We start from the raw sequence: 14,322 nt of genomic DNA, 5'->3' as shown, positions 1-14,322 counted from the left end.
GCCCTGTCAAGGGGAAGAATGCAGCTTTGCGCAGCCCGGTGGGGGTCTGCCGGCCGCCTCTGGAACTGGGGGAGCGGGGAGGGGGACCCCACCCCAAGAGGCAGGACATGGGGGGTGGCACGAGGGTCCTGGGTCAAGTGGGGTCTGGGGGGTCTGTCTAGAGCTGCCATTCGTACACCGATAGTCCTTCTGCTCAATCCCGCAAGGAGCACATGGGACCGTAGTTCCGGAAGGGACACCCGAGGGTCATCTAGTCCAGCCTGCTGCATTGCAAGCCGTGACCCCCAAACTAAGCTAAGACCCACTCCTGCGACCCTTGCCCAGAAGAGGGGAGCAGGGGGCTTGGGGGGGTTGCAGCTGCGAAGGAGGTTCTACCTGCTGGTGCCCAGGAGAGTTTGCCAGCTACAAAGTGGGCACGGCGGAAAAGGAGTCAGGCCCAGTGAAGACCACCTGGGGAAAAGGGTTTGCAGAACCCAGATTCCAAAAACCCAGCCTTAATGGAGTGCAGGTTGCCTGAGCTGCGATTGTTGCCTTGCCAAGGGGGTGGACTAGATGAGCCCCAGGGCTCCCTTCCAACTCCCTTCCAGTTCCACAATTCTCTGACTGACTGCCTCTGTGACCCACCGTCCTGTGACTGACGGGGCCGCCATCCTTCCCCCAACCTGCTGCCCCCCCCCCCGATGCCCAGTGGGGACTTGGGGGGTGCTGTGTGCCTTTGACTTTGGCCGGATGGGACCCCCACGGCCGGCCAGGACAAAGATGACGCAGCGCTTGCCCCGGCTGGCACTGCCCTCCCCGGCCTGCTGCTGGCGCTGCCCCAGAGGCAGCTCCCCACGCCTCATTAGGGCCGCTTAGGGGGCAGTGGGGGGCCTGAGTGGCAGCCAGGAAGGGCAGGCCAGACGCAGGGAAGGGCAGAGTGCTGCCTCTCCTCGCCCGGCCCTCCTCCTCCTCCTGCCGGCTTGGGGGGCCTCTGGCGGCCCATGCCAATTAGCCCAGCGCCTACCGTGGGGCAGGAGGTCCTTTCAAGTCCTTTGGGGTCACTGGAGGGCTCCGGGTGCCAGCGGGGGGCTCCCGGTGGCCCAAGAGCCTCCGGCCGTAGGCTCAGCCCTCCCCTTCTGCCTCCACCAGAGTCAGAGAACCATGCAGTTGCCAGGTTGGAAGGGAGCCCCAAAGGCCATCCAGCCCAGCCCCCTCCAAGGCAGCAGGTGCAGCTGAGGAATCCCTGAGCGGTGGCTGGAGAGGGTCCTCCATTCATGCCATTAATAGGATTATTACTTTATTATTTATACCCTGCAAGGAGGGAGACCCTCTTAGTCCTTACACCTGCCCCCCACCTGCAAGGAGGGGAATCTTGCCTATTTACTGCTTTTGAATTTATACCCTCATTTAATCCCCAGAACAACCCTGCAAAGGAGGTCAGGCTGAGAAGCAGGGGCTGCCCCCCCCCCCAGGCCACCCCCAGGGAGCTTCACTACCGAGCAGGGATTCGAACTCTGGCCTCCCAGGTCCCAGTCTGACGCTCTGCTAGACCCCACTCTCTTGGGGGGCATATTTGGGGGGTTGGGCGCTGGGCATGGCCTTGCACTTGTCTCCCCTCTGCTCCCCAGAGATGCCCTCTAGCAACACCCCCCCACCCTGAGCCCCCCACCCCTCTTTGCAAGGCCTGTTTCCTCGCAAGCAGTTCAGGGGGGGGGGGTTGCTTGTGAGGGGAAACCGAGGAAGGAGGGGAGCCTTGAAAGAGGGGCTGATTGCACTTTCAGGCTTCCAAGTTACGGCCCTGTTTGGCCTCGCTGTGGGGCAGAGGCCTTCTCTGGCTCCCCCTTTGCATTGCGGGGTGGGCTAGATGACCCCTGGAGTCTATTCTGTGACATTTTAATAGGGGAAGAAAGAGGAGAAGCTCAACTCGGCTCTCCTTTCTTAGTCAAGGATTCTTGCGCTGCGATTCCTGCATTGCTGGGGGTCAGACTAGATGGGCCTTGGAGGTCCCTTCCAACTCTGCGCTTCTGTGATTCATTAATCCCTCCCCTTTGGGGTGTCTGCCTGGCAGAGGAAGAGGGAGCATCTTCCTCCCCTGGAACTGTTGAGATGGAAGGGTCCCCCAAAGGTCATCCAGCCTGACCCTCTTGCCAGGCAGGCGTCTCAGTTCAAGAATCCCTGGCAGGTGACCACCTGACCTCTGCTGAGAAACCTCCAATGAAGGAGAGCCCCCCCCCCACCTTCCAAAGCCATTGAATCCTAGAATTGGAAGGGGTCCCCAAAGGTCATCCAGCCTGACCCCCTCAAAGAGAGTTTCTGAGAGAAGGTGCTGAGGTGGGGAAGGTTGCCTGGGGAGTGTGTCATTCATGCCCCCCCCCCGCAACTAGGTCTTACCTGTTTGCTGCTCCTCCAGGCCAGGTGAGGTTTCTTGCCTGAGGGCAGAAGGGGGCAGGAAATAACCAGCCTGCTTGTGGAGGGGGCAGGTAATGACCCCCTATCAGTGGGGCCAGAAGAGGGAGAAGCTGTCTGGGCGACGGGGGGGGGGCACCCTGCCACAACCCTGGCATTAGCAGCAGGGGTTGGTTTACCACCCAGGCCGGCCGGCCGCCCTGCTGACGCAGCAGCACCCGCGGGAGGAGGAATTGGCCGGGTGCTGGGGGGGGGGGAGGCGGCGGGAGCCTTGCAGGGCCCCCCCGTGGGTGCCTCGCCCAGGGCCCCTCCCCTGCACAATCCCAGGGGTGTCTCTCCCTTCCCGCCATAGAAGTACGGAGCCGGAAGGGAACCCAGGGGCCATCTAGTCTAACCCCATGCCAGCCATCAGGCCAGGGAGCCCCTGCCCAAGATTGGCCCACTTTCAGAGGAGCCCCCTCCCCCTGCCCCCCACAACTCAGTTGGCTGGTCTTTTCCCTCCTCCCCAGCAGGGCTCTCTCCTGCTGCTCCACAGTTCACCATGGAGCTGTGGAACTCCCTGCCACAAGGGGAAGAGATGGCCGGAGATCTCAGTGTGGATCCAAAGTGGATTGGAGAGGAGAGAGGCTCTGCTCTGCCCTCCAGTTTCAGAGGCAGCCGCTCTGAGCCCGGCTTCGGCTGGCGAGGGCAGGATATAAATAAATTTTTATTATTATTATTCAATGCTTCCGAATGCCAGTGCCTGGAAGCCGCAGGAGGGGAGAGTCATGGCCGGATGCTGTGTTTCTCGAGAGGGGCATCTGGGGCGCTGCCCTATAGATCAGGCTTCCTCCACCTCGGCCCTCCAGATGTTTTGGGACTGGTCCTGCTCGCTGGGGATCATGGGAGTTGTAGGCTAAAAACATCTGGAGGTTGAGGAAGCTTGCCCTAGATGGTCCCCTTTGGCCCCAGAAACCACTTTTCATGGGATGATGGGCAGGGATATGGCGAGAGGGCCTCTGAGCATGCAAAGAGTGCTTTCCACAAGTGGTGGGCGATAAGGGGGGCGGAGAAGGCAGGGCAGGGCAGCTGACCTGGCAGGGGAGCAGCTGTGGCCTGCGCTCTGTGTGTGTGTGTGTGTGTGTTTGCGGTGCCCGCAGGAGGAGTGGCCAGCACTGAAGTGGCACTTATGGGGACCGGCGTCCCTCCCCACACCCTTCCTTGCTGCTGTGGGGACTTTTCCTCCCCCCTCCCTCCCTCTCTCCCTGCCAGGAGGCAGGTATAAAAAACTCTGCAGCCTCCTCCGAGGGCAGTGCCAGGGCAGCCGCTTGGGCAGAGGGTGCCCCCTTCTCCTGCTGCAGCTGCCTGCCTGCCCTCCCTGCCTCCCCAGGGGCTGCCACCCTGGCAGCTGACAGGCGGCCTTTGGCAGGATTTCCTGCTTCCTGAGCAGCTCCCGGGCAGGAAACCCGCCGGATCCCTCTGCCCGCCCCACGGAGGAAGCCGCAGCCGCAGGAGCCTATGGGGTGAGTGGAGGGGGCCGGTTCCTGGGTGCCCAGAGGGGAGATTCCTGGCCGTTGGCTTCTGGAGAGAGAAGCCGCTGCTTCCATTCTTCCGTGGTCCGGAGGTGCCCTTCAAGGGGGGACGACAGTCCCCCCAGTCACAGTTGGAAGGGGTCCCCGGGGTCATCTAGTCCAACCCCCTCGTTGTGGTTTGGCTTCCCACGCGCAGAGTGCTTTTGGGTCTTCCTTGCTTGGAGGTTTTTCAGCAGAGGTTGGGTGGCCATCACTTGTGGATGCTTGAGCTCAGGTCCCTGCGTTGCAGGGGGGTGGACTGGATGACCCTGTGGGTCCCTTCCAGCTCTGCCGTTCTCTGATTCCCACAACAACCTGGCCAGGCAGTTGAGTCTCTTTTAGCCAAGAGAAGTGGAAGAGGCAGCCTTGAACCCAGAGGGGAGACCCTGCTTGGCTGAGGCCAGGTGGGTGGGGTATAATTATCATCATCATCATCATCATCATCATCATCATCATTGTATTTATATCCTGCCCTCCCCAGCCGAAGCCGGGCTCAGTGTGGCTAACAACAGCAAAAGTAACACAGTTGTTATTATTATTATTATTATTATTATTATTATTATTATTATTATTACTGTTATTATTATTCTTATTATTACATTGTGGTTCTCCTGATGGATAAAGGTTGAGGCGGAGGGAATATTTGCCAGCTCCCACAGCCTCCAACCTGGTCAGCTCCGTGTTGTGGCCTCGGGGGCTTATTCAGGCCTGATAGAAATGCACTCTGCACATGCCCTGAGGCGCAAGGTTGCTTCACGGTACGACATTCCTCGGCCTTTATATCAGCTTTCAGGGCTGGATCTGGCGGGCCTGATCTCTTTGGAGACTTCATGTATGCCGCCGTTCGTTTGGGTAGCCTCTGAGCCTGCGCAGAGTGCCTTTTGCTCTCCAGGGCAGAGGCAGAGTCTCCTTCCGGCTTCTGCACCCTCCTGGATCTGCAGAGGCCGTGCAGGGCAGGGGAAGGAGGAGGAGGAGGAGAGGTTTGTGTGCAAGGCTGGAAGAGGAAACCTGCCCCGTCGGCAAGGAGCCTCTGAGCACGTGCTGAAGGGCAGGGGGGGCCACTCTCGTGATTCATCCTCAGGATAGTCTTACTTGCTCTGTGGAGGCGGCAGGCGGCTATTTTTAACTGGGTCTGGGCGGGTGGCAGGCGCCTGGCGCTGGCTCTGCCCGGCCAGGCCTCTCTCTGGGGCTTTGCAGGGGCCCAGCGGGTGCTCTTCTCACGGGGGGGGGGGGGGCAGGCTGGCAGATGGGGGGAGTGGCAGATGCTGGAGCCTTGGAGGGCTCCCCGCAGCAGTCAGTCACTTTCAGGGTGGCCTTGTGGGCTGAGCGACAGAGCTGGGCAACTGTGCCACCTTGTGAGCTCAGCTCTGCCCATTGCACAGCTGGAGAACTGAGGCCACTGCTGCCAAACCCATCTTTGTTCTCCAAGGAGCTCAGGGGGCATGCATGGGTCTTCTCCCCCCCCCCACTGTTTTATCCTCCCAATACCCCTGTGAGGAAGGCTAGGCTGAGAGAGCAGGGACCGCTCCCAGTCCCACCCGCTGAGCTTCATGGCCAAGTGAGGATTTGAATCCGGGTCTCTCCCATGTCTTTGTTCCACTGCCTTGCCACTGTGTCAGGGACCGGCAGAGAGCCAAAGAGTGTTTGGAAAAGGCAGGGGAGGGGCGAAACCCCACGGGGGGGGGGCAGCCTCTCTCTGCGCATCAGAGCCTGGCCACCCCACTCCTCTTCATTGGGCCAGTGCAGACCGTGTAATAATAATAATAATAATAATAATAATAATAATAATAATAATTTATACCCCACCCTCCCCAGCCAGAGCCAGGCTCAGGGTGGCCAGCACCAATAAAATTACAATGAAAACATAATAGAAAAAAATAAAACAAAGCAATTTAAAATACAGGTTAAAATGCAATTTAAAATGCAGCCTCATTTTAAAATAGCTGATAAATCAAGACCATAAGGGGAGGGAAACATAAGGGTCAGACTGAGTCCAAACCAAAGGCCAGGCGGAACAGCTCTGACTTGCAGGCCCTGCGGAAAGATGTCAAGTCCCGCAGAGCCCTGGTCTCTTGTGATAGAGCGTTCCACCAAGTCGGAGCCAGGACTGAAAAGGCCCTGGCCCTGGTTGAGACCAATCTAACCATCTTGCGACCTGGGACCTCCAAGGTGTTGTCATTTGGGGACCTTAAGGTCCTCCGTGGGGCAGACCAGGAGAGGCGGTCCCATAGGTACAAGGGTCCTAGGCTGCATAGTATAAAACTGGGTCTGGGAATCCGACTTTCACATTGCTCACGAGAAGCAACTTTCTAGTCCTCATTGGGGTTGCGGCACTTGGCCCGTCCCCTCAGGGGTGGAGCTTTCAGGCCCAGCCTTGTACCAACCACGTCCGGAGGGTAGAGGTGCCCTGCTTTGGTTCAGGGCGCCCAGTTGAGAGAGGGTATTTCTGGCCAGCCCTTTCCCCCCCCCCTCCAGCCCTTTTTCTCTTGGGGCCCAGGCAGAGAGGCCAGTGCGGGGAGGAGGGTTTTAAGCCACCTGTCATGGAAGCCTTGGCTGTGGGTCCCGCATTGCAGGGGGTTGGGCTGGATGACCCTCTGGGGTCCCTACAAACTGTAGGATTCTTTGCTCTCGTGGCCCAGGACTGAATCAGGCAACTCCATCAAAACCCAAAGCCTTCTCTATCTCTCTCTGCTGCGGTCAGACCCCTTCCAAGCCCCCAAGATTCACTGTCCTCCTTCATCTCCCCCCCCCCCAGTTTTAAACCCCCTTTGATGAGCAGCCCCACTTGACCCCTTGCGGTCAAACAAGCAGGGATCCGCTGAGCCTGTTTCAGTGCGTGGGGGGGGGGCTGAAGCGATTTGGGGAGCAAACGTGAGAGGAATTGCAGGAGGGGAGAGGCAATCCTGTCTGAGAAGACGTCCCTGCCCCCCCCCCCCAGGGTGGAGGTGCCAATAGAAGGAGCCGGAAGGATGTGGCTGAACGTGATCCCTTTGCAGAGTGACCTTCGTCCTCCTTGGAAGGTTTTGCGCTTTTCTCGTAGCGCCTGTGCCTCTCTCCCTCCCGACTGCAGGCTCCCCTGCAAAAGCCACGGAGTGCTAGAATTGCAGAGTGGGAAGGGGTCCCCAGAGGTCCTGTAGTCCAGCCCCCTGCTTAGGCCCCTGCAGGTGGCCCTCCAACCTCTGCTTAGAAACCTCCACCTCCCAGGGAGGCAGCTCCACTGCCAAACGGCTCTTGCCCTCAGAAAGTTCTTCCCACAATTTAGTCAGAATCTCCTTTCTTGCAACTTGAAGCCCTGAGTTCGGATCCTGCCCTCCAGAGCATTCGGTTCTTCCTTGGTCAGACCCCACCTGGGAGTCCTGGGTCCAGTTCTGGGAGCCACATTATAAGAAGGATGCTGACCAGCTGGAAGGTGGGCAGAGGAGGGAGACCACGATGACCACGGGTCTGGAAACCAAGCCTGATGAGAAACGGTTGAAGGAGCTGGGGGTGTTTAGCCTGGAAAAGAGGAGACTGAGAGGGGATAGGAGAGCCATCTTGAAATATCTCAAGGGAAGGTGGAGAGCAAGCTGGTTTTCTGCTGCCGGATTGAGACCTGTGAGATGTTGTGTTGGAGGGCATCATATAAATTCAGTAAGTAATAACAAATTAAAAGGCAAGACAGGAGATCCTCACCGCACTACTGATGGGGAAATCCTGCACTTGAGAGAACGAGACACAGGTGGCTAGACGACCATTTCCAAGAACTTCGGAACCAATTTGGGGAATCTCCCCTTGGACCACCCTGAATGACCACAGGACGTCCCTGCTAGCGAGGCTGAATGGGACCCCTTTGCCAGTCCTGCAGGGAAAACGCCACTCACAGCGTGGACTCGCCTTTCCTGGAGGCTTTTCAGCAGAGGCTGGATGACCGTCTCTCAGGGACGCTTGAGCTGAGATTCCTGCATTGGTGGGGGCTGGACTGGATGACCCCTGGGGTCCCTTCCAACCCGACTGCGATTCTATGACACAACTAGACTGGGTCATGCATGTTTGCACTGTCTCTGGGGTGAGACCATTCGATCGAAGTTGGTTCATCAGTTGGTTGTTAGTGGGGAGCGACATCTGGGCAAAGACAAGGTCCCCTTCCGGACCTATAAGATTCAGATAGTGGCCACGTTTCTGCCACACGAAACGAAGTCTATCCTACAACGTTATACATTAACCTAAGCATGAGATTTAGGTTTTTATTGTGGAAAACCCTACTGCAATCTGGCATAAATGCCAATAAAGGTTCGAGAGTTTGAGATGCCAGCTCAGCCTTAGGAAGATCTCTCAAGACAGGAAGACTTTCCTTCCCTGGAGGTTTCCAAGCAGAGGTTGTGCGGATGCTCCAGTTGCGGTTCCTGCATTGCAGCGGGTTGGTCTGGATGACCCTTTGGGGTCCCTTTCAATGCTGCAGTCCTGTAATTCTGCCTGCTGGCTGCAGCCCCCTCTCCCGGGGTCAGGAGACTGGGGCACAGTCTGTCCTCCGGAGAACCAGGGCAAAAGGCTGCCTCTCTGCCGCGACTTTGACAGCCCCCCTGCCCCCCCCATAATCGCCTTAGTGGGATCAGGCGGGCCAGTCGGGGCTCGCCCCTGGAATGTGACTTCAGGAGGTGCGCCAGGCTGTAATTAAACGCTGAGCGGTGCGGGGGGGTGTCGGCCGCTGTGGGGTCTTTGCCCAGCCTGGCCGGGATCTGATCTGCCCGGCGTCTCCCTCGGCCACAAGGGCCTTTTGTCCGCCGCTTAAAGCCCCGTGAAATATTTGGGTGGCGCAGGGGGGAGTGGCTCAGGAGGAGGCGAGCGCCTGGGTGCCAAGGCAGGAGATTGGCAGCGTGGCAGAGAGGAGCCGGGAGAGAGAAGCCTCGCAGGTGCCGCTCAGAGGCTGCTGGTCTCCACCGCCTTGGCACCCCAAGGTAGGCAGGGAGGGTAGGCGTTGGGGCCCCTGGCCGGGGGTCCTGGAGGGGGCCAGAGAGGTGCCAGTTCCTGGGTGGGGCAGGCCCAATGGGGGGGCTGCAGGAGCAGGACTGGGTTGCAATGGGGGCAGAGTGCCCTTCCTCCCCCCCCCCGTGTGCATTAGTGCTTAGATTAAAGGGAGACAGTGGGGGGGTCTGCAACGGCCCCACCCCCCTGCATGCTGGGAGATCGACTGTCTGAGGACAGAGCTTTCCCCAGGTGCAGAAACCTAGAACTGTAGAGTTGGAAGGGACCCTGAAGGACATCTAGTCCAACCCTCTGGCAGACGGCCATCTTTGTGGCAACGTTACCCTGTCCCTCTCCCCACCTCCTGCAAGCAGCACCCTTGGAGTGAACATTCCCTCTTGGGGAGGCAGGTTGGTCCTCTTCCAATACCCCCAACGGGTGTGGGAAAGGCACTTTGCACATGCCCAGAGGGACTGTGTGATCCGCTGTGGGGCAACCTCAGCCCTCAGGGGCAGGTCCCAGAGGCTTAGCCCTGATGAAGGCAGGCAGAGAGCAAGGAAGGAGATTCACATTCTGCATCAGGACTCCAAAGCAACGGATTCAAGTTGCAAGAAAGGAAATTCCGGCCGGATGTCAGGGAGGACTTTCGGACGGGAAGAAGAGCTGTTCCGCAGGGGAACCAATTTCCTTGGGAGTCTGTGGAGGTTTTTCGGCAGAGCTTGGCTGGCCTTCTGTCCCGGATGCTTGAGCCGAGATCCCTGCGTTGCAGGGGGTGGGCTGGATGACCCTCAGGGGTCCCACTCTGCAATCCCGTGACTCCGATCCTTCCTGCTGGGCTGGGGAAGGAGTGTGCGGCCGCCGGACTCTCCCACCCGTGAGAACCAGTCTGACCCCCTCTTCTCAGCTCGGCTTTCCCCAGAACAATCTGAAATTTGTTTACCAGCCCTTAATCCTCCCCTCCTGCTACACACATGGGCGGCCGGATTAAGGAAAGGAATCTGCTTATTCAGAGGGGCGGGTGCATGGGCTGGGGGGCGCACTAGTCTTTTGAGCCCCTGCCCCAGAGATGGGGCAGGCTGACCCTCTTCCGAAGAAAGCCCCCTCTCCATGTGGGGCTTTCGGCCTCTGCACTTGAACCGGGGTCAAGGGGTCCTGGCTCTGACCTCTGGCCTGGCCTGGGGGGAGCTTCCTCTCCCCCCCCCCCACGCCTGCCCCACTTCTCCATCCCTAGCAAATGAACATGGATGCAGTTTAGGAAAGTGTTTCCCTGCCCAGAAAGATTGAATCTAGATTCTGTTCATGGTCCTCCAGCTGCCAATCATCATGTCTGGAGGGGCTTCTTCCTTTGGCCCTGGGGGCTGATGGGAGTTGGAGTCCAGCCCTATTCGGGGGGGGGGTTGCAGGGTCCCCCCTGCCCCCATCAAGAGAAAAAGGGGCTCCTCTGTGCTTGGTTTGGGGCCGGCATTCCTGCGCTCCTCCAGCAGAGGGTGCTGTGGAACCCTCTTCCTCTTCTGCCCCCCAAGCTGCCTATCTTGTGCAGGGGGGGTGGGGTTGGGGGCAGGCTGTGAAAGCCTTGGGACAGGAGTCACTGGCCCTCAGGCTGGCAGGATCCAGGCACAGCCATAGAATCCGAGAGTTGGAAGGGACCCCCAAAGGCCCTCTAGTCCAGCCCGCTGCCAAGCAAGGGATGCTGTCTCAGCAAAAAGATGTCGTGGCTGAGAGAGTGGGGAGGGGGCTCTTTTTCGCACCCCTGCATTGGAGTGGGCTTGGGGGGCTGCTTGGGCATCCTTGGAATCTGAAAGGGCTCGCTTGCTCGAGTCGCCTGCCGCCACTTGCTCTGCTCTGCTGTCTGAGAAGCAGAGATTAAGGCCTGTGGGTTAAATCACTGAGCCTAGGGCTTGTGGATCAGAAGGTCGGCAGTTCAAATCCCCCCGACGGGGTGAGGTCCCATTGCTCGGTCCCTGCTCCTGCCAACCTAGCAGTTCGAAAGCACGTCAAGTGCAAGTAGATAAATAGGTACCGCTCCGGCGGGAAGGTAAACGGCGTTTCCGTGCGCTGCTCTGGTTTGCCAAAAGTGGCTTAGACATGCTAGCCACAAGACCCGGAAGCTGTACACCGGCTCCCTCAGCCAAGAAAGCGAGATGAGCGCCACAACCCCAGAGTCGGCCACGACTGGACCTAATGGACAGGGGTCCCTTTACCTTATTTGGGGAGGGGGCTGCCTGGGCCTTGAGTGCCATTCCTGCCCCACCAGCCAGGGAGCCTCACAAAGGAGGCAGGCAGAGAAGCCCACAATGCCGTGGGGCCTGCCAGCTGGGAGGTGGGATCTGGAACCATGACCAAAGCCTTGTAGACACGGAAGGGACCCCGAGGGTCATCCAGCCCAGCCCCAGTGCGGCAGGAATCCCAGCAGGGCAGGAATTGCCAGACCTGGCATGGGGGGCTGGATGGTGTGTGGGGTGCTGTGAGAACCTGGTGCCCCTGTGGGTCCTGCCTGGAGTGTGTGTGTGTCCCCCTCCCTGCAGGGCGAGCCAGAGTTCGGCCCTGTGGGTGACAGCAGGCTGAGTGAGCGTCCCTTGTGAGGGACAGTCACCGCTCAGCTGGCGTCACGAGGCGCAGGGGGAGCCATAAGAGGCGGCGGGAAGCTGCTGTCCCTCACTTGGCAGCTGGAGGCAGGGGCAGCTGGTCGCTGGGGGAGCGACGGAGGTGAGCAAAGGGGGGGAGCCCAGCCCCACAATGGTGGGGGGCAAAGGGGGGCTCAGTCGTCAGAGGTGGGGGGTCTGGACAGGCCCTCGGGGGGTGGAGGCAAAAACTGTCTGGCTTCCAGAAAGGACGCTGCACCCAGCAGCCTGAGAAGGCCCTCTGCACGTTCACAGAGGCCACTTTACCCACCTTTCCTGGAGGTTTTGAAGCAGAGGTGGGATGGCGCTCTGTTACACTTTTGTCACACTTTTGCTGTGATTGCTTCATTTCAGGGGATGGGGTTGGTCTGGATGACCTCTTGGGGTCCCAAGCCTTCAATTCTTTCATGCAATGACTCTCCTCCATCAGGGGCGACTCCTGCATTGTGGGGGGCTGGGCTAGATGCCCGCCTGGGGTCCCCCCAACGCCACGTTCCCCTTTGAAGGAGCCTCCTCGCTGCCTGTCTCCCAGTGCCCTCCCCCCACTCCCCCCAGATGCCTCCCTGCTCTGGGGCACAGGGACTCAGGCTGGGCAACCCCAGAGCTCTCTTGAGTCACGAGTGCGATTCATGGCAAGAAAGCAGGCGGCAGAGTGGGGGGGAGCTGAGCCTGGGCCGGATCAGACCAGCCGCACCGGCTGCCTGGGGGGACCCGATCCCCCTCTGGGCCTGGCGTTGCTCTTGGCACCCGCTGCCGCGGGAGAGCCCCAGGCCAAGACAAGCATGGCCTCTGCCTCACCCGCCCGGCCCAGCGGGGAGACCGCACGCCTCCTCCTCCTCCTCCTCATTGGGATGCAGGAATCCTCCCGGGGTCAGGACATTGCCGCAGCTGCGAGGAGGAAGAACGCTTTCCCAGAGGAAGAGGCTGCTGGCCTTTGCAGGAAGGGGCCTCCAGAGGTCATCCAGACCAACCCCCTGCGAGGCAGCGAGGTTGAAGGTGGAACTATTCGTAGATGTGCAGCTTGGGAAGCGACGGTGGGAGACACCCCCACCCTGAGACGGGGGCTGCAGAAGGAGGGGGTCCTGAGCAGGATGGGGGGTGTTTGTGGGGGGACGGGAAATTCCCAGGGGTCTCTTTCCATGTGGGCTCCTGACATGCCCTTGCTGAACCCAGGAAGCAGAGCATAAGGAGAAGGCTGCAGGATCAGGCCAAAGGTGGCCCATCGGGTGCAGCGCCCGAATGCCCCATTGCACCGCAGAGTCCAGATAGACTGCCTCTGGGCCTGAAGGTTCTGTAAGGACGTCAACAGAGCCTGGCTGCTGGAGGAAGGCAAAGGGAGGAAGCCGTCTCACCCAGGTGCCCCCAGGGGAAACCCACAAGCAGGATTCAAACTCCTCCCTTGGTTTCCTCCCTTGCTGCCTCTGGCTGGGGAGGGAGAGCCCAGCCATCGCCCTCTCCTCCTCCACGGATTTGCGCAGTCCTCTTTTCATGGTGGCCAGGCCTGCCTCTTGTGGCAGGGAGTTCCACAGTCTAGCTCTGCCCTGCAATAGGGTTCCCAGATTCCCAAAAGTGAAAATCTGGACAAACTTGTCCAGAGCTCTTTTTCCCCACCAGTTTGGGGGCTTTGTTGTGATTTACCACCCTTGCCATACGTCTGGGTGTTCCTGGACATTTTACTGATTTGGCAAAAAACCGCCTGGACGCCATTCTGCTGCCCCAACCTTGGTCATTTCCAGGAAAATCCAGCCTGCCCTGCAAGAATAAGGCCTGCCTTTGATCCCTTGGGAATCTTCAGACATTCAGTTTTGTCCACGAATTCCAGTGCTGAGAGCGAGGGGGGGCCCACACTTTCCTCTCGCCCCCAAAGCCCCCAGTGCCGCCTCCCTGGTCCTCTTCCAGGGGTGCCCCCGCCTCTCCCCCTGGCCTCCCTGCTCAGGTGCCTCCTCCTCGGCAGGGACCCCCGAGGGTCATCCAGCCCCACCCCTCCCCTGCAATGCAGGAATCGCACCCGCAGCATCCCTGGAAGGGGGCCAGCCAAGCTCTGATTCCAATCCTCTCCCCCCCCCAACTCCCTCCCTCCCGCTGCCCAATTCCTCCTCCAATTTCCTCGTTCTTTATTTCATGAGACATGGGATCCCGACTTTGCCCGCTGGGCACTGGAAGGAGCTCTTTCCTGCCCCGCGGGCGCTGCCGGAGCCCGCCTGGCAGGGGCCACGATCAGGGACCCCTCTGGAGGAGAAAGGGGGCATCTGCGTTGCCCAAAGTCCCTCCCTCTGCATTCTGTGGATGGTTCTTCGGGGGGGGGCATCTTCTAAGCCCCCAGAGGTGCCATTTGCCCTGTGGGCAGCCAGGCAGGCAGAAGGCTCCTCATCTGGGTCGGAGTCGGGGATTCATCCCCGCCTTGGGCAAAAGATTCCCGCCTTGCCGGGGGTTGGTGTAGATGACCTTGGGGGGTCCCTGATTCTGTGATAATTGGCCTTTTTTTTCTCTCTCTCTGCAGGTTATGGTGCCCTCACTCTGCCCTCTGAGTGCCAGGGAGAAAGAGAAAGGCTAGAGGGGCCTTTGCCCGCAGCCCGCCATGAGTCGCCCGCAGGTCTCCTCTGACCTCCACCGCATGGTCTCCGGGGCCGTTGAGGGGGTGAGTAGCAGAGGCCGGCCCTCAGGTGAGCCTCTCTGGACCTCACAGGGGCCACGGGGGGGGGGGCTGGGCGGGGGGCGGGCAAGGGGCTTCCGACGCCTGAGATCCTGCGGAAAGGTGAGCCCGGTTTGCTCCGTTGGGAAGCGGTGCCAGGAGAGCAGGCGCAAGCGGGCACTGCGCCATGTGC

The 14,322-nt window shown here is 59.8% G+C and overlaps 2 protein-coding genes across 9 annotated transcripts in view; one reads left to right on the top strand and one right to left on the bottom strand.

Annotated features, from left to right (window-relative positions):
* LOC310660898 (uncharacterized protein) overlaps window positions 1-14,322 on the bottom strand; it is a 561,482-nt gene that overhangs the window by 157,935 nt on the left and 389,225 nt on the right. The window lies entirely within an intron of this gene.
* The window catches only part of SLC4A2 (solute carrier family 4 member 2), a 65,846-nt gene that overhangs the window by 15,349 nt on the left and 36,175 nt on the right, over window positions 1-14,322 (top strand). For 4 of the 8 annotated variants that reach the window (XM_083406092.1, XM_083406091.1, XM_083406099.1 and 1 more), the window contains one exon: window positions 13,998-14,135. In XM_083406092.1, coding sequence (XP_083262218.1) covers window positions 14,076-14,135 — 60 coding nt within the window. In that variant the 5' untranslated portion in view covers window positions 13,998-14,075. Of the gene's footprint in view, window positions 1-3,676; window positions 3,888-8,755; window positions 8,870-11,562; window positions 11,583-13,997; window positions 14,161-14,322 lie in introns of those variants that run through there. The other 4 variants (XM_083406093.1, XM_083406094.1, XM_083406095.1 and 1 more) reach the window with 4 other exon arrangements.

Source organism: Podarcis tiliguerta, assembly GCF_965153285.1.
Source record: "Podarcis tiliguerta genome assembly, chromosome: 12".
In the NCBI taxonomy this organism is placed as follows: Eukaryota; Metazoa; Chordata; class Lepidosauria; order Squamata; family Lacertidae; genus Podarcis; species Podarcis tiliguerta.
The sequence above is the reverse complement of the archived record's forward strand: the minus strand, read 5'-3'. Positions and strand labels throughout refer to the sequence as shown.